At 39.3% G+C, this 22629-nt stretch overlaps 2 protein-coding genes across 3 annotated transcripts in view; one reads left to right on the forward strand and one right to left on the reverse strand.

Moving 5' to 3' along the window:
- Positions 1-17399, forward strand: part of gnal2 (guanine nucleotide binding protein (G protein), alpha activating activity polypeptide, olfactory type 2) — a 54967-nt gene extending 37568 nt beyond the window's left edge. For both annotated transcript variants that reach the window (XM_085140157.1, XM_085140158.1), the window contains exons 6-12: positions 11010-11064; positions 11202-11275; positions 13357-13415; positions 13909-14029; positions 14295-14425; positions 14527-14594; positions 15811-17399. In XM_085140157.1, coding sequence (XP_084996283.1) covers positions 11010-11064; positions 11202-11275; positions 13357-13415; positions 13909-14029; positions 14295-14425; positions 14527-14594; positions 15811-15957 — 655 coding nt within the window. In that variant the 3' untranslated portion in view covers positions 15958-17399. The remainder of the gene's footprint in view (positions 1-11009; positions 11065-11201; positions 11276-13356; positions 13416-13908; positions 14030-14294; positions 14426-14526; positions 14595-15810) is intronic.
- mppe1 (metallophosphoesterase 1) overlaps positions 16260-22629 on the reverse strand; it is a 31432-nt gene continuing 25062 nt past the window's right edge. Inside the window, exon 9 of the mRNA XM_085140159.1 lies at positions 16260-21650. Coding sequence (XP_084996285.1) covers positions 21465-21650 — 186 coding nt within the window. The 3' untranslated portion in view covers positions 16260-21464. The remainder of the gene's footprint in view (positions 21651-22629) is intronic.

Here is a 22629-nt window from a genome sequence, read left to right on the forward strand (position 1 = left end):
CTCTGAAGTTACAGCGGTTTTATTAGAGACACATCAAATTTTAAATTTGTTCAGCATTGAACGGCAGAAATTAGGTTTTCTTTTCGGAAGTATATAAAACAGAAAAAAAAAGTCGGCCGATAGCGCTGTAAACAACGGTAGACTTGTGCGTAACAAGCAAGCGAATAATGCAGAAAACCGTACAGAGAGAGAGAGGGGGAGAGAGAGAGAGAGAGAGAGCTGTGCATCGTGGTCAAAGCAAAACAGTAAAAGTCAGAGTGAATACATGACGATGTTTTTGTGAAGCGTAGTTTGGATCCTCTTTTGCTGCTGGTTCGGTCAATATTGTTTGGAGAGACATCAAACTAACAGCTTTAGAATCAGCGCATAAAGGGCGTGAACACAAAGCCCAGACCCGCCGACAGATCAGAATCAGCGGGCTGTCGGCTTTCCGCCCCGACTGTGAGAAATTCGACATCTAACTGATTCTGATCCGCGGGCTGCGCTGTGTGTTTAAGTCTTTGTGCAGAATCCGTGTTCCTGCTCTCATTTACTGTTTTAGCTGTTTGGTGGTTGTTGAAATTTTGTGAGATTTCACCAGAGATTCTGGCATTTCGGGCAAAATAAATTTATATTAAAAAAATCGATTCAGGATTTTAATGAATCGATTTTACGTAATCCAAGCCAGAATCGATTTTAATCGATAAATCGATTATAAAAACCCACCCCTACTTATTGTGCTCTCATCTCATAGAACCCAAGGTGTGCCCAGTGTTTTGTTTTTTTCTAGGTAGAAAGTTCTGTCTGCCTTGTGGCAGGTATTCACTAAACCATAAAGTCCTTTATATATTATAAAATATCTAAAATCAATCTTTTAGGCATTCTTTATTTAGCCCGATACAATTTTATTAAATAGTACATTGAGTAGGGTTTTTCCCCCCCTACTACAATAATCTGTGATACCTGTTTGAGTCCTCTGACCCTGTTTTGCACTTGTTAACTGGGAAAATAATGGCACGGTGCACTCATCCCACTAATCACAAACACATCAAATCACGTCTCTTCCATTTCCCCTGATTTGCTTGCATCACAGGAATGTGAGGGAACTAATTTGTACGAGGGATGTTCCTGGTGACTAATTTACTAGTCAAAGGACATTAACCAAAATTAAGAAAGTAATCCACAAAAAGACAAAAGCTGAGTGCAGGCTAAACTTTGTCCGCACAATATTTGAGAGTTGTGTGAGACTGCTGAATCACATTTTATTCAGTATTCAGTCGTTTTCATTGCTGCTGAAATGTGTGGTTAATTGTGGCAAGCTTGGCACACACAGGTGATGCCAGATTGGTTTTAGAGTGTGGCTAATGCTAGCAGTGCTGGAAGCAGTAGACTTTCTTACCTTGCATGTTGATGTCCACACATCTGTTGGGTTTTATGGAAGTTTTTCTCTGACACAGTCCAGAGACATACTAGATTAAAAAAACCCCATTGTAATAATAAAAAACTGCACAACTGTGCTGGGTTTTGTGGTTCTCTATGCGAGACAGAGGGAGTACTAATGAAATAATGAAATATGAGCTTGTTTTACATGCTAGCATTTCAGCTGCCAACTAGCAAAGGCAGAAACTATTAACCATTCAGGTGAATGATTTAATCTAAAACAATATCTGGACTATCCTGCTGCGTTTTAAGGTGGTTTGAGTTTTTGATTGTGTGAGATGTGTTTATCCCTGTGTATAGCTTAAATAAGGCTGCCTCAGTTTCACCAGTGGTTTGCATTTACCACTTGGTCGTAAAGCATCATTTTCATTTTGCTGTGTGTCACCTGGGCCACACCTGTTTCAGTTATTCTTGTGGTTTAATGCCCTGTTGTTGTTGTTGTTTTTTTGAATTTTAAACTTTGCCACAACCAACATTTTGTCTCTGAAGTTCTGCCTGACTTGGAGTGTTCTTTGCATGCATCACACAACATTTTACGTAGCTCCCATTCACTTAAAATGTGGCTGTTGATTTTGGTTGAATGGTTCAAGAAGTTTCTTAATACTTTTATCTTGACCTTGATAGAAAATATCAGGAGATCAAGGAAAGAATTAATAAGGACATGGGAAGAGAGAGCTGTGGTGTGCAGGGAGTCCAACTGCACTCAAAAAGCTTCTTTAATAATGTGATGGTTGATGCCATTGACATGGTTCTGCAGTATGGTGGTGTACCTCTGAAGATGGACTACAAAAAGTGAATATTTTAAGTTTCAAAGTCCTTCCACTTTGTTTTGTCCACTTTTGAAAAAAATTTAAATCTACTTCCTGCACACAGCGCAAAATCCTGATTACCACATTTTATTGCTGCAGTATAATATCCATCATTCACAAAACACATCAGCAGGTTATGACATGAAATGGAAAACACACTGTTAACATTTACATGATCTGTGTCTCTTGTCAGCTATGTTGACCGTTTGTTTCTAATGACGGTTGCAAAGTGGGTTGCTATGAATTATGGGATAGCATTATCTTCTTTCCTTTCATAAAGGATGCTCCAGTGTATCCTCTCCTAAAGCGGGAAATAAATGAAGCATTGAAGGACCTTCCCTGAGTATCTAGAGAATTCGATCCAGCTCTTATTAAGGCTGCCACGCAGATACTTCCTGGTCACTTCACTCTGTAAGCAGATTTGACCATTCATCCAGAACTTGTGGTTGTATTTTACTCGTGAGCATGAGAAGGTGGATTTGGAAAATAATCTAAGCCGTGAGCTTGCGGTGGCCTCCCACCAAACATACAGATGCAGTATACAGTGAAACAAATACAGTAATAGGAAGCCAGCGCAGGCCACGGTTCTGCTGTGTGTTGATGTATGAGCGCGTCTGGGAATGGAAGGATACAAGTGCAGCCTGGCTTAGGAAGAGAGGGAGAGAGAGGAGTGGTATGGACTGTCTGGGGTTGCCATGGGAACCCAGCTGCTAAAACCAGGCAGGGTCAGTGTGGAAGAGAGGCTGCATGCAGCGTGAGAGAAGGGATGCCACCCGGAGGCCTGTTTGCAAACTACACAAACATCATACGCACTGAAGTTCAGGCTGAATTCATCTTTAAATAGTAAGAAAGGAAAAAGGATATTAGCTCTGTTTATTGCAGAGTTTTCTTTCATCCTCTGTCATTATGGATTATTTCCTATCACCAGGTTCTTCAGGCCTGTAGAGCTTAGTTCAGGCTTATGCAATCTGCACTGATACTGTAGACGCCCCTGTCTAATATTAGTCATTGGTTATTGACTTTTGATTAGGGGAAAAGAGGAAAAGCTCATTTTCACTGGGTCACTGGTTGACTTCCAAGCGGAACAACTAATTTGACATAGAGGTTGCTGTTGTTTACAGGCAAGAGATTTGAAACCTGCTCGATAATGTTGATTTAGACTATTTTTACTAGGTTTTCTATTTCTGGCACAGACTCATTCAGTAGCTTACTGACAGCGCATCGATGTCGGGCTTCAATATTATTTAGAGAAACCCATAAGTCAATGGCACAGTGAGAACTGTATTTGGGAGCTCCACATGGGACACAGTTCACTCCCAATGTTCCCACTGTAGCTCCAATTCAGAGGCTGAGACTATTTTAAACAGAGGTAATGTAATGGTCCACACAGACACTAAGCAGAGACAAAAGGGCATTACAGGCTATTTTACATTTTTATACAACACCTTTCAAAACCATGACTTGATGCCGGCCTGGAAGGCGAAATGGAGGCCTTGAGATAAAGCAGGCTCTTTTGTTTACACAAGATTTGGTTTGACTTTCAGGAGTGTCTCCGTTCTTGCTCCTATATTTAGGAAGTACCCACTGAGCCGTTGATGGATTTGTCTAGTTTCAGATCCATCTCCCAAACTGCACAGTGTTCCTGTTTGGATGGATGAGCTGAACCCCGGGCTTGGATCTTTCCAGCAGGTGACCGGGATCCTGCACAGCTCCACCTTCGTTGTGTCCCGCCGCACGTGGCCCTGCATGCTGTACCAGCTCAATACATTGGACAGGCCGTGTTATGTGATGAGCTGTGCAGCGCTGCCAGTTTTGTTAGGATACTGGGCGTGTTTTGTAAGAGAAGACAGATGAAGCGTGGAGTGGAAGTTCTTCTTTAAGTTTACAGTTGGTGTGTAGATACTAGTTTAAGTACAGCTGAAAACATTAGTCTGCTGATATAAATATAATCAACTCTTTAGTAATGCAGATTTCTTTTTAAAAAATGACCAAAGTGTTTTCAGCAACAATAACACAATGCGCTGCTTTTTTTTTTAAATGTAAGTTTTGTAAATTCATGGCATTATGTTTTTGCAAAAAGTCTCTGTTGCGTTATTTGACATAAGTTTATGCATTTTCCTGTTATTTCTAACCATTTCATAAACATGGCTATTATGCTAAAGTAAATTCTGGTAGTTTTCCTTTGGCTCTGGAAAAAAGCTCTTTAGGGGGCACACCAAAAATTCCTCAAAGCAGGAAAAACCCCAGCACTGCTAGCTTGAGAAATGTAGACACCTGAATCTGTTATCTTTGGCTGTTGGAAATTGGAATCATCTTCTGACATTTTATAGCCTGAGTTGTTAACAGAAGTGGGAAAGTCCTCAGAGAAAGTGGTAATCCATTTAAACACAGTTAAAGTGGGAAATACTGAACTGTGAAAAGAGGTTTGAATATTTGATTTTAAAGCAGTAAATGCAAAGACAGTTTGTACTTTGCATGCAAATTGTTGTTTTCAAAGGGCGTAATTACCCATAATGCTCTTGGAAATCAATGCAAGGAAAAAAGATGCTGACTACTCATGTTAAGGGCCAAGTTTTGCCTAGTTTTAATGTATGAAAGCATGTGTTTTTTTTGTTGTTGTTGTTGCTCAAAACAGACTAAATTGTACGTGGTGACCACAACTAGTCTGCATATAATTCAATTTGTGTTCTCTTACTTAACTTTAAAATTCACTGTTATTTTCAGCCACTTTCTAAGCAACAAACGTATTGAAGCTTGATTAAATTAAGTCCAGCTTAAGAAAAACTGCCTTTCACATTTATTCAGAAAAATATTTGGGGACTTGGATCTATACAACTTGTATACAATACAAAACAGAATTAAATGCACATTACAGATAAAAATATGCACAGTCCAAACAGAAAACATTTAAATGGAGGGTTACCAGTTAGAAACGGTGCAGTGGGTCTGTTGTGTCCAGCAGTGTGTTTTCAGGCGCTGTCACCAGCCAGTTGGAGACTAAAGTGAGAGTCCATTATACTGGCCCGAGCGCTCAAAATATGGAAACTATTGATCGGATCCTCTGAACTGCTAATTAAAGATGGTCCGCTATTTGTAAAAAGTCAACCCAATTATCAAATGAGCACATGAGTCTGGGTTGCTGTGGGTCGGTATGAAGGTTTCCAGTGTGTTGGAGGGGATTTTTTTTTCCCCCAGTATTTATTCCTGTGTCTTTTGATGTCTTCAATTTTGTTTTGCTTTGGACACGTGCTTTTTTTTTTCATGCACATAATTAGATTTTAGCACAAATTTAAAAGTGATCTGTTCTATTTTGGTCATCTCCTCCAGATATCTGGTTTATTTTGGTTGTTTCCTTGTTGTGCCTGTTGCAAGGCAAACGTGTACCCGAAGAAGGTGCTGTGGAGCTGGGTTGCCAGTGACCCTGAGCTCCTGGTGGAAACATACCCACCATGAAAATCTTCCCCCTGCACCCTTTTCTGCTCAGTGGGCAGCAACATGTTGCCCGGGGCACTTTGCATTAACTGTCCCTCAACATATCGGAGTGCTTGAGTGAAGCTCAGCCTGCGTATGTGCAATAATGCTTGTGTATGTGTTTCATGGAAAGACTAGGCAAATGGCACAGAAGAACTAGAGGGGGTGCACTGCTAAGTGAAATGAACAGCTTAGCCATTTAGCGCCATAAAGGGGCTTTTTTTTTAACCTGAAGATAGCACTGTGAAAGCTCATCTCAAGCAGGGACGTGTGACGATGTTGTTTGTGCCGTGGTTTAAGTCGAGTTTTGGGAATTGTTACATCTTCGCTTTAGAAAGTAAACAAAAACGGTAAAGAAAGCTAAAAATTGTTACAATGCCTCTCATTGGTGGGGTCTGACTATATTGAGCTTGCTGTGTAGTATATTTCTTTTGTCAATCCATACGATTCTGCCCACAACAAAGTTTATACATAGCACACAGGCTGGCCCACAGCACCAGCCCAACACAAAAAGAATAAGAGGGGGACTGTTAGAGAGCAGATTGTTGGTATTTTTTCTTTTTAACTTTAAATATATATATATACAGAGAATAAACTGTCATGAAACAGTAAAAAGCCTTCTTTATAAGAGCGCTACTGTGCCAGGCTAAAAACAAATGAGAAATTACATCTCATTTAATGTGGTTTGATGGTTGTGAACAAATTTTAAAGTCATAAAACTAATTCATAAATGCCAAGCATAGTTTTCTGTGTATATATTGTACACATGCTAAAAACAAAGTGGCAAAATGGCGGCCTGCTATCCCTCCAAAGCCACAAATATGACAAAACAACCACATCACACAAAGATCTCCGACGCCAGCGTTGAGCAGTTCTCGGAGGAAACTGAAGAAACGGAGCACAAACCACAGATTTCTCTGGACCTTAAACCCGTCTATTTGTAGCACTCAACCAGAACAGCTGTAGTCACTGTAAACTGCACTGAAACCTTTTGATAAGGCATTATCTGGTCGGCCACTTGATGATCAATGTTATCTTTTTCGGCCTTTTTTCCTGGATCCAGAACTCTTGTTTTTTTCTCTTTCTTTTTCTTTTTCTAGCCTCTTGCCTGGTACAGAGACTATATTTGGATCTCCAGTGCTCTACCAATAGTACTTCTGTCACATGGCAGTCACAAAGCACTCAGTAATTATAACCTAGCTGGGTTTCTGCAAGGAAGGCTGACTAAAAATACTCTCACATTGTTGCAGCAATGGGGCAAAAAAGCTGGAGAATTTTAAAAGGCTTTGCCTGTATTTTTGCGTGTCTGTGTGTGACACTTTAACATATACTGCGCCGTCTCAAATAACAGTGCAGTGCAGTGGGGTTTACTGGTTGTGTTTCTCGTCTCCAGAGAAGCGCTAATTGGTAAATAATGTAATTAATTGTGTAATATGATGGGTGTGCTTCATGTTGTATGACTTCAGAGCCAGGACAAAAAGTAAACGCTGTGCTCTAAACCACAGATTCGTGTTTTCTCTCTCTCTGCGCTTATTTTACTTTTATTTATCCGTCACATCTTTTAGTGTTTATCTAAAATCATGTTTTGTCTGTTATTGTACTCAAAGTGAACTTGATTATTTTCTTGATCACTAACCTGCCGTTATTTTGGTAATTGAGTATTTCTGAATGTGTGAATTGGATAATTTATAGTTGACAGGTGAAAGTGTTTAAAATATTGAATAAATGATAAGTGATAGGTACTTACAGACTTATGGAAAACATGAGTATTCTGGTTTCAGATGATAAAGCATGTTTGAATGATGCTTTTGAAGGAGCTTAAAATGTAAGAAATATTGAAGAGGAATTGACGAGAGCCTTTAAATTCACAATTCACACCTTGTAACATTAATCACAGTTAAAAAATAAAGCAAAAAAACCTTGATGCAAGTCAGCTTCATACTTTTTATCAGCTAGTTTGAATATTTTGAGATTATTATTTTTTTAATCACAAATCTTTGTTACATCATCTCAGGTTCTAGGACTTTGATCCATCACATATTCTGACATTTCATAGAGGAAACAATTAATGCAGCAGACTAACCACTAAGAAAAGTGTGAGTCTGAGACCTGATCTCATGAAATGTTCACGCTGAATTGGCTTCCTACCTGATGAAACATTTTCAGAAGCCCACATTGTTTACAGAGTCTGGTTGGGTTTTTTTGTGTGTGTGTTTTGCTGCCCATTTGTCTGTAATTGCCTATGTGCATCATTGACCTCTATACTCGTCAGAAATAACTTAAAATTAAATTCTCATTGCTACGACCCCAGCTCCCCAGGGGAAGGGAAACATTAACAACCACTTGAAAATGGGTTTGGGGAAAATTATCATCTTTTACTGAGTTGAAGTCTACAGAAATAATATAGCTAAGCGGAAAATAAAAATAGGACGGCTAAAGGCAGCAAGAGCTGCTAAAAATAATCATAACCAAAAGAGACTCTTACCTTAGGTTATTTTCAGCTTCCTGCCTAAACCATATAACAAAATAAACAAAAGCACTAGTCTTACTTGTCTTCACAAACTCTTCAAACTGAACACAAGATGATGTGGATTTTATTGTTTACTTGTTTTCTTTTCCTTTCCTGGGAAACGCTGGCCAGTTTTGTTTATTCAGGACTCAAACCACTAACATTATACACATAATAGAATTATAGACAAAGAGATGGTAGATGCAGGGAGACACGTAACCATACATGATGTAGTCTAAGATACAAAATCCCACACGGATTGTGACGTTTCGTTACATAGCAAACCATGTCCATAAATGTCTCCGGTGTATGTGTCAGGTCTGTAAAGATGATTTTCAGGCTGAATTGAATGTCTAAAACGTGTATTCACGTTCACCTTCAAAGGTCAGGTTGTAAATCAAAGACATTAAAGAATTGTGGGAATTTTACATGCTGGATTAGAGCGTTGATCCAATGGAGAGGAAGGATAGTAAAATAATAAAAGGACAATTTTTAGATCCCAACTCAGGCTATGGTAATGTGTCCTGAGCACTTCTTCTGTTACTTACTTAAATATTGCATAATTAAAACGGCACAAAAATAAATTACATTACATACATGTATTTTGGACATGAAATGCGATGTATAACCGGCTGATTTTGGACAGCATTTTTTTTTTTTTTTTTAAATAATGATGGCGTCTTTGGTTTCCAAGTGAACTGCTAAAGTTAATTTCAGATGTGACCTTCCTTTTCTCCGTACTGCATATGTTAAACGTAATCATCCTGCAAGCGTATTTACTGTTCATGTATATGAATTTACTGTGAGAAAGTGGAGTGCTCTTTCAAAAATAGCCTTACTTCTCCTTTTTTGTGGGCAGAAACAGTTGGTGTGATGAAAACATTGTTGTCGGAGCACATGAGCACATGAGCTCTGTTATCTAATGGCTCATAATAGAGCATTCATTCTCGGTTATTTAATTCTCATTGGGTGTGTTAGGTGTGCTACTTGTAGGGCTGAAGTGGAAATGAACTGACTACAAAAACTCTAAACCTGAACGCGGATCTTCTGACGCTTTGGGTTTCCTGTGCACCGCAGCCGTGTTGGCTGTCTTGTGATAATGTGAAGCTGGCGAGCGTTTGGGTAGAAAATGAAGGATGTGAGGGGGAGCCTGTTTGGTCCACATCTGTGTCCTACTTACTAGAATCACTCACCAGCTTCAGATGTAGATGAGGAAACTTTGTAAGATGTACACACTTTTATCCCTTCTGCTCTGACAGACACTTTGTACCATTCTGTCTATAAAATGTGTCTGCCATATGGCATGGCTGTGACCTGGAGCACTTTGGATTTAATTTGAATTAAAGCAGGGTGATGGAGATTCAGATGTTCTCTTCCTGATGGAGTAATCAATCAGGTGATGGAATAATGTATATGCTTTTTGGGAAAGTGACATTTTCAGTTGTTTAAATTGTTTAACCCATAGTCCTCCAAAGTAATAATAGAAATATTATAGTTTGCTGCCCCTCCCTGAACCTGGTTCTGCCGGAGGTTTCTTCCTGTTACGAGGGAGTTTTTCCTTTACACTGTCTCCAAGAGTGTGCTCACAGGGCGTCATCTGATTGCTGGTGTTTTTCCTCTCTAATATTGTTGGATCTTTATGTTACCATACAAGTGTCTTTAGGCGACTGTTGTATTGATTTGGCGCTACATAAATAAAAATTAATTGAAATTGAATTACAAAGACCGCTAATTTTTCACATCTTCAATGTTTTGCTTTTTTTGTTTTTTGTTTTTCACAAAGACAAGAGAAAAAAAAACTTTTTAAATGGTTGTCACTTTACTTTAGGAAAGTAAATAATCATTAAATCATATAAACTGTCTTTTAGAGAGTGTGTGAGAGAGCGCAGTTTATAGCTTTTTTCTTTGTGAGTAACATATGAATTTTGTGCAGTAAGCACATTTGTATTGTAGCAAGCATTTTTGCTTTGGGCCCCGTAGTTGGTTAATTTCTTATCCTGTCATTTAGTGTTGCTTAATAGTAAAGCTGTTAACAACAGCAAGCTAGATATCAGTGAATCTGTGCTAAAGAGAATAAATGTTGAAATATTAACAACTGATCTATACATTTGGCTCGTGGACTTATTCTTAATAACATTGCGCCTTGTCTTTTCAAATACCCGTGGTGTATTTTAAATGTATCATGGCCCTTGGACTGGCCTTGCTGGAGTCTTTTCATGATGTGATCCAGATGATCCAGGGGCCTGCGTGACCATGTGTCCCCAGCCTCGGTGTCCTCATCCTGCCTGCTGTGCTGCAGAGAGGCCCAGCTGCTACTGCTACCGCTGCACATGCTCTCTCAGTAGTGAAGAGATGGCAACAGCAAGCTGTCTAACCTCCACAGTAACCGCCTTATGTAATCACTCTGGCTAGAGACAGACCAAAATAGCCCAGACTGAGCAGGCCTGCCCTCTTGTGGCATACAGCTGCCTTAACACCGGCCTAGCAGGCCTAAAACAGGAGTCAGACATGGCAGCCGTTTCCTGCAGCATTCAGTGTAGTATGTAAATATTTTAATGTACTGCACAGATATACCAAATGCATTATGTGGCACTTGTAGTTTCCAGCTGATCAGATCTGGAGTTATATTTTTGGGTTAGTTCAGTGAAGACTGAGTATTTATGAAAACAATGGTCAATTATTTTATAGTTTTACAGTTTAGTGACTTTACATTTTGTATGTTGATGACTCTTTCCGCAGCACATACAAAATGGTTGGAAGACAAACAAAGTTTAACTACTCTTCTGTTCCCTCCTTTGCAGTTTCCTGGACAGAATTGATTCTGTAAGACAGAGCGACTACACGCCAACAGACCAGGTCAGTTCTCCTGCCATTGTACTCAGTATTAAATGTATAAATTACCAGCAAAACCTTGTCTGTTGTTTTTCTTTCTTCCCCCCCCCCCCTCCTTTCCCTGAACTGCATGTTTGTTTCTTTGTGTTCACTACGTGTAGGACCTGCTACGCTGCCGAGTGTTAACTTCAGGGATTTTCGAGACGAGGTTCCAAGTAGATAAAGTGAACTTTCAGTAAGTCTCTGCTTAACTTTAACAAGGACACAAACACACACATTGAAGACATGTTTGTCCCCATTTATTGTTTGCCAACTTATGTAAACCCTGTTAGCAGCTTGTGTAGCCAGGAGTTAATAAGGCTACTTTGAAAAAGAAGAAGTCCAATTTGCCATGGAAATTAAATAAAATACTTGGGAACAGGGTTAAAATGGGACCTTTGCGGTTGACTGCACAAAGCTGATCCAAAAATCTGTGTTTCTAGATTTTTGTCTATTTGATAAACAAAATGCATTTTATCTGTGAGTCAATGGAAAAAGGAAAGGTTTTATTTATTTATTTTTTCCTGGTAAGTTTTCCTTTGGGTGAAGAGCCAAACTTTTTTGGGAGGGGCAAAATGTTTTGTATATAAGAAGAAAAAAGTCTGATATTAGGCAGAAAAACATGAAGCATGCCCGAACTAGTTGTGTAAACAGTACAGTTTTCCAGAAATGTTTCATCAGCTAAGTAACTATAGCCACATCCTACCGAACTAACTGAACAGCACACCAGGATTCAACATAACCATGGCCTGTTAAAAAGTAGGCTGGGAAGTTGATCAGCAGTTGCCAGCAGTATTTTTACATTAGTTGGTTTAAATGTGAAGGAAAGCTGTTTTTTGTGTTTTTTGTGTTTTTTTTGAGGGGGGGGGGGGGTTACACACTGATGCACACACAGCTCAGCTAACTTTAACTTTGACTGTCGACAGCAACCACACCCCTCTACTGGGCCAAGCCTACAAAGGGACAAACGATTTACACTAATTATTTTCAGATTTGAATTATTAATAAAAAATATAAATCTACTAGTAGACAATGCTGTATTATCATAGATTATGGCAGCTGTAATCAGAGGAATTAAAGTGGCGCTACTGAAAATGTGTTCTGCCGGCTCTGGATATTGGTCTGGTTTTGTAACACAGACCTGGAAACCCGGACGTGTGCATATAAATACCAGAAGGTCTCAGTTTTCATTGCCACATTCCTCTTCGTTTGTTGTTTGTTGGTTTTTGATGAGACGTCATTATAAAGTACTTATGGGAAGGATCAGTATTATCATTGTGTTTCCAGCTCATTCCATTATTTACACGCCTATGAACAAAATAATCACGAGCCCCGTATTCCTTCTAAAATTGGTTTATCTAATATTGCCTTTTATGCAGCAACTTTTCCGAACTTCACAGAATTGTGAAAATGAGCCCGTCTAGGTGTTTTCCGGATTTCCAGTAATTTTCTTTTTTTAAAAACATTGGACTGTGCCTCCTTGTTGGATCACTGCCCTCTTGGGTGTTATTGCTATATTTACTCTGGCCTCGTGTTAAGAGCCTCAAATGTCATAAGTTTGTTCCTTTGAACAAAACCCTGAGCCCACAACCTGCTTAGCAGCTGGAAGATGAGGTAGAAATGGACGTCATAGAGGTGACTAAAATGCAAAATGATTCCCCTGCGGTCGACCAGTGTGATTTCTGAGCCTGTTGCAAGTTATTTACTGTTGGTTACAGTTATTAGAGCGGCCGATAAAGGTTAGAGTAAATGTTTTGTAACAGCTTTGATGATGTCAGATGAGGTGACCCATTTCCGCAGTCGCAGACACAACAGTCTTATTCTACCATCTGAAACGGGCCTTTGTATCACATTATATCATCCTAAACGACTGGTTAAAAAAGGTCTGGGTCATGACTTCCCTTTGGGTGTGCGTTTGTCATTATTCAGCTTTGATGACTCCCAAACATCCAGCTAGGGACACACAGATATTACAAATAATTTCGCCCTTCGTAACATTTATTAATTAATGGATTATTTATGCGTCCACAGCCGTTCCATAAGTGTCAAGGATCTCTTTTTGCAAACCAGAAGCACATGTAATACAAGACAGAAACACGTCTTTTGTGAGGATTTTTAATTTTATTTTGAGTCTTTATCAGGACAATCTGTGAAACAAAACTGGTGTGTCAGTGCCGTACAGTATGTAGCTGATGCCCCCCAGTCCTGAGTGATATGAGCTCTTTGATCAGAAGAGGGCAGCAGCGAGTATCTGACCCATTACTGTCTCTTCCACAGCATGTTTGATGTTGGGGGCCAGAGAGATGAAAGGAGAAAATGGATTCAGTGCTTTAACGGTGAGACTTTTCCTCCTTGTTTTCCTTCAAATAGCCACACTGTACATCCTCGACCTGCAGCTCATTCTCCTCCCATTACATCCTGCCCGTCTTAAGGCATTTTCTCTTAGCTCCAGCATCCCGTCAGTTGCAAGGACCAGTCCAAATCTTAAATTGGTATTGAAGAGCCTAGTCTTTTGACTTGTTTATAGTCAAATCTGAGCTGTCTTGTTTTTTGTTTTCCTTGACACAAAGTGCTCTTTTAGTCAGTTGTTTCTATTTTAAAATTTTCTCCTGGTTTTGGTTTGCATATTACTATAAATTTTGCTTTCCTTCTCACTGCGCTATTGTGTGTTTTTAAACCTTGAATGTTAATACATTTCCCTTAACTGGAAAGCACTTTGTGTCCACTCCCGTAGTTTTGAATGCCATATAAATAAAGGTGATTTGACACGACTTGAATATACTCCTTAAGACCAGTGACGTCAAAATCTATCTCCTCGTTTTCTTCCAGACGTCACTGCGATCATCTTCGTGGTGGCCAGCAGCAGCTACAACATGGTAATAAGGGAAGACAATAACACCAACAGGCTACGGGAAGCTCTGGACCTCTTCCGCAGTATTTGGAACAACAGGTGAGTCCCTAATTGTTTTTTTTTTTGGTAACTCGAAATGTTAGAAAATGCTCACTTTCCTTTTGCAATGAGAGAGAAGGCCCACATAAGGCTTAAAAAGTAGTAAATGTAAGTAAATAAAACCTGCTTCTCTCACCTTTATCGTGATGTGTGTAAATGACTCGGTGTCAGCTTTCTTTGAAAATCCCAAAAATTCCACGACTGAAGGTTGAAGCTTGTGCAGTTTCTTTAATGGGGTTTTTTTCTTTTGTTTGTTTGTTTTCAGATGGTTACGCACTATATCCGTCATATTATTCCTGAACAAGCAGGACATGCTGGCTGAGAAAGTACTAGCTGGAAAATCCAAAATTGAAGACTACTTCCCTGAATATGCTCGCTACACCATACCAAATGAAGGTTTGTTCCTTTCTCAGTGCACCTGGCTCGTCTATGTCGAGACAGACTTTTGAATTACTCGTATCGGTCTGTATTAACGTTAAATTTCTTTTTCTTTTTAGCAACTCCTGAACCCGGTGAAGACCCGAGAGTGACGAGAGCCAAGTTCTTCATCCGAGACGAGTTTCTTGTAAGTGTATCAGCGCATGTCTGAAGTGAGCTGAAGCCAATCAGTGTCCAGCCACGAATACACTTGTCCTGTTAATTCATAACTTAGTATTTTACACACGTACCTGTAATCCTAGCTGGGCCTGTTATGTTGCTTTGAACCCGATGAACCTTTTCTGGTGGTGCCGACCTCCTCGTGGGGACAAGTTGTCCGCAGATGAGCAACGCTGATTTCAGCAGCTTCTACTGCTGCTACGAGTCCTGCCGCTGATCGTGAAACACATTCTGTAGGGTTACCTGGGACAGATACCTGGGAATATGTGTGACGGGAATCACGTACTCCAAATGTAGTGCACTTTTAGGAAGAATTATGCAAATTACAGACTTCCTTGTATCACAGCTTTTTTTTGGTGCACATTGGTGAAAGATGTCATTTTTTACAGATGCAAACTTTTTACAAAAATGAAGACGAAACAAGCGCGGTACAGTGTAACTGCACATAACTACTGAGCCACTTTGTCGTCAGGTAGAATAATATTTTAAGTGTGAATTGTCAGGGGAACCCCCTGCCCCCAGAGTGTTTTCATCAGCTTCTGATACACACATCAGTCAGAATTAAACTGTGGCAATCTATTCATGCCTGTGATGTGATATCTAACCCATAGAGGGCGCTAAAAATATGAAGTTGAGAGGCCTTTATGTGTCAAAGTACAGAAAGTGCACAGAAAACTTAGGATAGCATTGGCTTTAGCACATTAATCTTAAATATGCTGAGCAATATTCAAGGAAAGAAGCAGTAAAAGCTAAATGATTCAGCTGAATGGAATAATTTAAATAATATATAGTAAGGTGTGTGCTTTATTCAAAGATGAAATAAAACTATTTATCATCACATTTACAAACAAAAAGAAAACTGATGTGTGAAATTAAGAATGGTTAAAGGCCTACTAAAGTCAGTCAAACCCAGTGGTGTTCAGAACAGATGTGATCCAGATATTTTGAGTAAAATGACAGTGAAGTGCTCAGATGACTCACAGTTTAAGCTGCAGAGGCAGGAAGTAGTGTGATTTTTAGGTGGGGATGGCGCTGTAAGAGCTTTTAGCTGTAAAGAAAAATCAAATAATGGGGAAGGGAAGAAATGAGAGCAGCAGATCTGAGAAACTGAGGGAACATCAGGGAGGCTAAACGTGTGCTCGTGGCGTGGAGGATGTGACGTGTCGTGTCTGTGTCCTCCTCAGCGGATCAGCACTGCGAGCGGCGACGGCAGACACTACTGCTACCCCCACTTCACCTGCGCCGTTGACACAGAGAATATCCGGCGGGTGTTTAACGACTGCCGGGACATCATCCAGAGAATGCACCTGCGGCAGTACGAACTCTTGTGATGGGAGACCGACTCCGTCAGCCTTCTGTGTTTTGTTTTTTTTTTTTTTCTCCACCATTCTGCAACCTTGACGAACCTTTCCTCCTGCTCCTCCCTGACTCTTCACCCCACATCCCCAGAAGAAACCCACCCCGACCGCCCCTCCTGTCGAGGACTATGAAGTACTACTGAAGTGTGTCAAATCCTCTTCCTCTTTTTAACTTCTTAGCTTTTTGTACTACTTTTTGTTTTCTCTCTCCGAGATTTCGTCCCCATTTCACAGATGTAAAAGGAAAGCTGGGGAACAAAGTTGATGTGTGCCGCTTCTTTTTTTTTTCTTCTTCTTCTTTTAATCCTTCCTTTTTGAATGCCTTGATTTTTGTCATTCCACTAAGCCTTGGGCTACCTCCTTTTATTTTATTTTTTGCCCCCTTGTGTCCACTTTTTTTTGGCTTTGTCTTTGGACTTGGACTGGTGGGCGAGGACACATAAAACACACCTGGAGGACCTCAGTGCAGAGGCAGTATGTGTGTGTAACGAAGAGAGGGAGGAATGCCATGTGAACGAGTGTGTGTTTAACCGCCATGACCCCTCACCACCTCTTGTAATATTTTTTTTTTTGGCCTGTCACCCCGCCCTCAGCCTCTCTGACCGCCTTCTTCTCCCCGCGTTGAAGACGACTGGACGGAGGGGGAACCGAATGGATGAAGAGATAAATGCACTTTGCATCAGGTTCCTTAATAACTTTTGTTTTTTGTTGTTGTCTGTGTTTTTTTGTTTTTGTTTTTTTTTTCCAGAGGAAGCATACACACAATGTAGCATCACAATATTTATTATCCTGTCGCCCTGCTTGCCGAGCTGCAGGGCGGACCGAGCAGCCGAGAAGACGTGTGGAGCGAGAGATTAAAGATGGGAGGGGGGCAGAAATTACGGCGACTTGAAGACGGATTTTAATGAAGGAAAAGGGACTGAGCTCTCTGCACCTTAGCCCTGTTGCCTCCACGGACTCGGACCTGCCTCCTTTTTCCACACAAACCATCCTTTTAGCTTAGAGATACTGATGGGGAGGAGGGTGGGTGGGACGGGAGAGAAAAAAAATGTATTGGTTTTTTTTTCTTTTTGGTTTTGGTTTTTTGGGGGGGTTTTTGTTAACTTGTACACTGTGCAAGGTTGAATTATCCTGTACAGACTGTAAAATGTAATATTATTTTGTACAACTTAATTGAAAGAAAAACAAATCTACTTGTAGATCTTTGTGCCTTGATTATGGCTGTACCTGTAAATGAGCTCAGATGTAAGTATGTTTTCAACTGCGCTGTACAGCTTGATGTCAAACTCTATCGGCAGCGAAAGACTGCAGGTAGGGGACTTTCTCTGTAGAGTTTAGTTTTTTCTGGTTTATAAAAAAAAAAAGAAAAAAAAAGGAAATGCTGTTTAGTAAGAAATAAAAAATAGGGGAAAAATCCTAAAAACCTGTATACATTATGCAAATTAACCACTTACCTGCAGTGAAGACCAGATGTTGCAGCGCCATGCCTTTTTTTTTTCGTTCTGTTTTTTTTTTGTTTTGTTTTCCCTCCTTTTATTATATATATTTTTTGAATTTCACAGCTTTAAACAAACATTTGAATTCCATTGAAAGTGTCCAAATTGCAACCTGGTGTTGTTTTAATAGGAACCAACGTTTTTTCGATATGAAGTGCGTGTGCGTACGCGCGCGCGTGTGTGTTAGCGATCCGTACTGATGTGCGTGCCTGTGCGCATGTGTACATAAAACAAACATAGACTCACAGATGCATTGTGTGAGTGCGTGTGAGAGTGTTGGAGAGCAAGTGTGTATGTGTGTATAAAATTTTATAAATGTATGTACATGTAAATTTATAGGTCTATATAAATATATATGTACAATTATACATGTTTAATTATGTGTGTGCCTAGGTGTACATACCTATGTATGTATACGGTAAATATGTATACATACACACATAGGAAAGCATGTTTAGAATGGAGATGAATAAATGAGAGCGTGCAATATTAGTAATTCTTTGGTCCTTTGGAGCCATACCCGATGGCACAGGCACTATGAATGTGTGAGCAGCACCCAACAAGACGAGCTCTTCTCCTTGTACAAACAGCATCAGCCTTTTCTTCTGCTACAGTACACGTCTATCCCCAACAGAGAGTGAACTGACTGGAGGTGCAAAAACCTTGTTTGGCCTGGGAGGATGATTAAATGACATTTTTATTTTCTTTAAATAAAGAGGCACATTAGAGGACTTTGCTTTATTTCCATCTTGGTGTCCAGTTGTGTCCGGATTTTCTTTATTCATTGGTGATTTAAAAAAAAAAAAAATTAATATGGAAGACCGAAACTACCAAAACAAACAAAAACAAAAAATGATTGGATAAGTAAATCAATATGCCATTAAATGCACCAAAAATTGGGCGAGCATTTATAAAATGTGAAACTAATAAATACTTAATATATTGCTTTTTAAATTATATTCGATATAAATCTCTAACATTAAAATGGTATAAATGGTGATGGTCAATATTTAATGCTGCATCAAGTAAGTTTTAATTTGATTCTTTAAATGTTTACACGTGTGTCACTTTTCCACTTTGTCTAATTTCCCATTGAATTTTGACTTTATACCCAATTTATTACTTTTAATATAATTTCTCATTTTCCTCACCCACAAATAGTTTTTCTATAGGTCATTATTTGTAATACAAAAGCAAATAAAGCAGAAATATTACTCGTCACATTTTACAAATTAATTTATATTTGATGCATTTCGGCCATGTTAATTTTAATTCCTTAGACGATAATTAATGAATTGATAAATATGCAAATTAATGCATCAGAAATAAGTTATAAGTTATGCATAATTGTGTTTTCATGTGGTTCTGTTAGTTTTTTACAATTACATTGCCTTAACAATATTTTACTTTCTCGCATTAGTTATTAGTTTCAAAATCTGTTTACTTCTGTATTTTTCATGCGTTTGTTTCTAAGTATAATTACAAAAGCAAATTAACCTAAATATCAATTTATGCCAATTGTTATGGATTTCTTAATACCTACATTTTTCATATTTCTTTCATGCATCTAAAGGCATGTAAGGGTTATTTAATTACTACTTTATTTGTTTTTTTTGCTGTTTTGTTACTAATATTCGAAACTATTGTGAGCAGAGCGAAGCTGGGTACTTTCAGTATCTTTTTGTTTTTAACTTTGAGATGATCATGATAAACAGTTTTACCTGATTTTACAGTTCTGGTTGATTAAACTTCACAGAAGGCAGGTTCAGCTAATAAAGTTAATAATGGCTGGCTGTGTGTGCTAGGAGTGCATAGAATTGGACGACAATATTGTGCTTGTTCTGAGTTTTCATGTGACATTTTTAAAAATGTATTGTTACCATAAAACTGAAATGACTGCTGATAAAATACTCAATCCACTTACTATGAAATAAGAACAAAGAGATGATTGAAAGTTTAAATACTGATTTAAATCCGTGACATCAGTTAAACTGTAAGTAAGAGATAAGAAGATATAAATATAAAGTTTTCTGTACTTAAATTTTAAAGTTACTAATAAACCAGACATTCCTTCTTTTATGCTAATTAACAAACTACAACAATGCCTCAGCTGACTCCAAAGCTCAAAAGACTGGTGGGCTGGGGCAGTTAGGCTTCACAGCTTTGGCCCGGTAATGGAAATTACCCATGCCTTTTTTCACACCATGGCTCGTGGGGGAGTCACATGATTAATATAGGGCCAACGACCTTCAGCATGACTTAAACAAAGGAGCAGACCCCACCAAGGTGTTAAATACCAGGTGTGGCAAAACTTCTTCACAAATTAAAGAAGTCCAGGTGACTTCTTTTCAAGCTCTCAGGACTATCATATCCATGATTGAGAGCCTACACAGTCACACAACCATTTAAAAACAATTTGATCAGTCAGTAAGCTTATACACAAGTGGAAAACATATAACAGCTCTCAATCTTCCTAGGAGTGGACATCCCAGCAAACTCACCCCAACCTCAGACGGTGCAATGACTCTCAGACTCTACAGGCATCATTTAGCAAGTTAAATGTTAAAGTTCATGACAGTACAATTCGAGTATGGCTCGTTTGGAGAGGATGCCAGGAGAAAGCCTAGCAGCATGGCTGAGGTTTGCAGATGTGCATCTGAACAAACCACAGGATTTCTAGAACAATGTCCTGTCAACAGATGAAATCAAAGTGGACAGTGTACAGTGCCACGCCTGGCAGAAATAAAGCACAGCATAGTAGTACAAAGATCTCATTCAAGTGTAATGAAAATCATCATGATGATGATTTCAGGCTTGTTTTGAAGCTACGGGACCCGGGCACCAGCAGTCATTAGGCTGACCAAGTCTGTATACCGAAGTATTCTAGAGTCAAAACCATCTTTTTAACCACAGCTAAAAAGATGAAACTGGGTCACAGTTAAGGTCTGTTCTATAGACTTTATAATCCAATCAATCAATAAATAGTGAATAATTTAATATAAAATAAACATAGTGGATTAATCCTGCACATTATTAAAGTAAAAAATGAAGGTACTTTGTTATCCTGTTGCTAAAAGCTGTTTTCTCAGTTATAAAATGACTAAAATAAAAAACAACCAAGCAAACCAAACGCAAAACCCCCCAAATGAAAACAAATTTTGAACTGATTTTCTTATATTTTATTTCACACGAATCTGCAAACATAAAATATTTGTACCTATATATTAAGGATTTCGTCTGTCGCGTGTGATAACATCCTCCCTCGTCCACCAGAAAACTGTGAAACAGGCTTTAAGATTCTGATTATTTATTATGTACAGTTCATCAGAAACGTTCCAACGATTTGGCAAAAAACCTTCACAAACATTTGGCACAGAAAATCAGCAACAATATCTTTTTGTTTTTTCTCTGATATGCGTCATAAAAACAATGAGGAACCCGGATGGACTATCTGACATCGACGACAGAAACGAAGAGTGTTCAGAGTTGAGTGAGATGATCAGTGTGCGTTCACATCGGCTCACAGGTAACATCAGAGAGAAGAGACTTAAAGCACCTTCACCACCTTAAACCGGACCAGGGACAGTTAGTATTTACATATTTACTCCTTTGATTTGTGCTACCCGTGCCACGCATGCGTACTTTCTCACTCAGCGGTGAAGTCAGTGACGGTTACTTTGCCTCCGAGGAAGTTAAAACTGAGGATTTGTAAGAACAATTGGGCCTCCGTCACAGGCTCTAACATCACCATCGCCATCATCAGTACCAGTAGTGATTAACTCCCGAGTCCTTTAAAAACATTTAAAAATCATATCACGTCCTTCACAGTGCCTTTAAACACCCAAACAAACAAATCAAGGTTGTGCAAACAGATTTTTTTTTTCTCTTGTCGTTATTTTTGGTCCACACAGAGCATCCTCACATCAACTTACACAAAATTACCTAGCTTATGGCTCTGTCCCGGTGGGCTGTGGCTAATGTAGTTCACAGAGACTTGTGTTTTCCCAGCAGGCAGAGGCTGAGGCACTGCAGCAGGCCTTTCATCCACAGACAGTGAGCGAGGAACAACAGCAGCAGGCAGGCGCCGGCCGAGCAGTAAACGCTGATCACCGTGCTCTCCTCCGGCAGGAAACACTTGGACAGCGTGTAACTGCTCGGTGACACCGTCGCCTGGGAGAAGAAAGAGGGGAGAAGTGAGAAATAACGTGAGTTAGAGGTGATGAGTAATGTTTATACAGGCAGAGGTGGCTGCTTAGAGCTCTTCGGCCACCAGAGGGCCTCCGAAGATCAAAAATAGGAGCTCATTTTGAGTTCCTTTCTTCCTATTTTTTTTTTTATCTGAATGAATCTGGGGTTTTTTTTATAGCCTGTAAACAAAGAAACAACAGATTCAACAGAATCTCACCTCAGCAGATTGTTTACTATATAATTAAACACTTTGTTAAGAAACTATTTGTTTGTATGAAAGAAAAACATCTAATTTAGGCCACCTGATTCTAGCTCACTATTAAGTACTGCTGCCTGACATAAGGTGGTTTCGGGGAGTTTGCGTGTCCTCATTGTTCTTGTTGATTTTCTCTGGAGAAAAAACTGAATGTTTCTCTGTCACAGATATTAGACAAAATCATGTTAGTTTAATGCTATCTTTGTTTTTCTGCTTAAATCAAGTTCAAACAAAAGCCTCCAGAGCAGCAAAGGTGGGACTAATCATCAGTCATGTCCTCTCCTGTGGAGCTGGCGTCAAGGCTAAACAGAGCACATAGTCAGGGACATATTCTCACCTGGAATCAGGATTTTGTAGCTTCTGGGATTTTGAGTTTTTAAAAAGAAGAAACAGGATAATTTCTTTCTCAAATATGTTGGAACAATAACTCAAACCTGGACTTTGAGGTGTTGGTTTGGTTTAATATGCCATTTGTCAGCTCAGGACACTCTCACAAAAAAGATTCAAAATCTTCACCTCCTTGCTTGGTGGAAGTGAAATTGATGCAAACGTGGTTGTGGATCATGGATCCGTGGCTGACAAATCTCCAGTAACTTTGTCATGCTGTCGTGCCAATTTGGATTGAAACCTCTGAAGAGTTTTTCCAGCACCTTGTTGAATCTAAACCATGAAGGCAGCCATGGAGTCAAAAGGGGGTTCAAATCA

The sequence above is a fragment of the Neolamprologus multifasciatus genome, chromosome 18 (genome assembly GCF_963576455.1).
Source record: "Neolamprologus multifasciatus chromosome 18, fNeoMul1.2, whole genome shotgun sequence".
NCBI lineage: Eukaryota > Metazoa > Chordata > Actinopteri > Cichliformes > Cichlidae > Neolamprologus > Neolamprologus multifasciatus.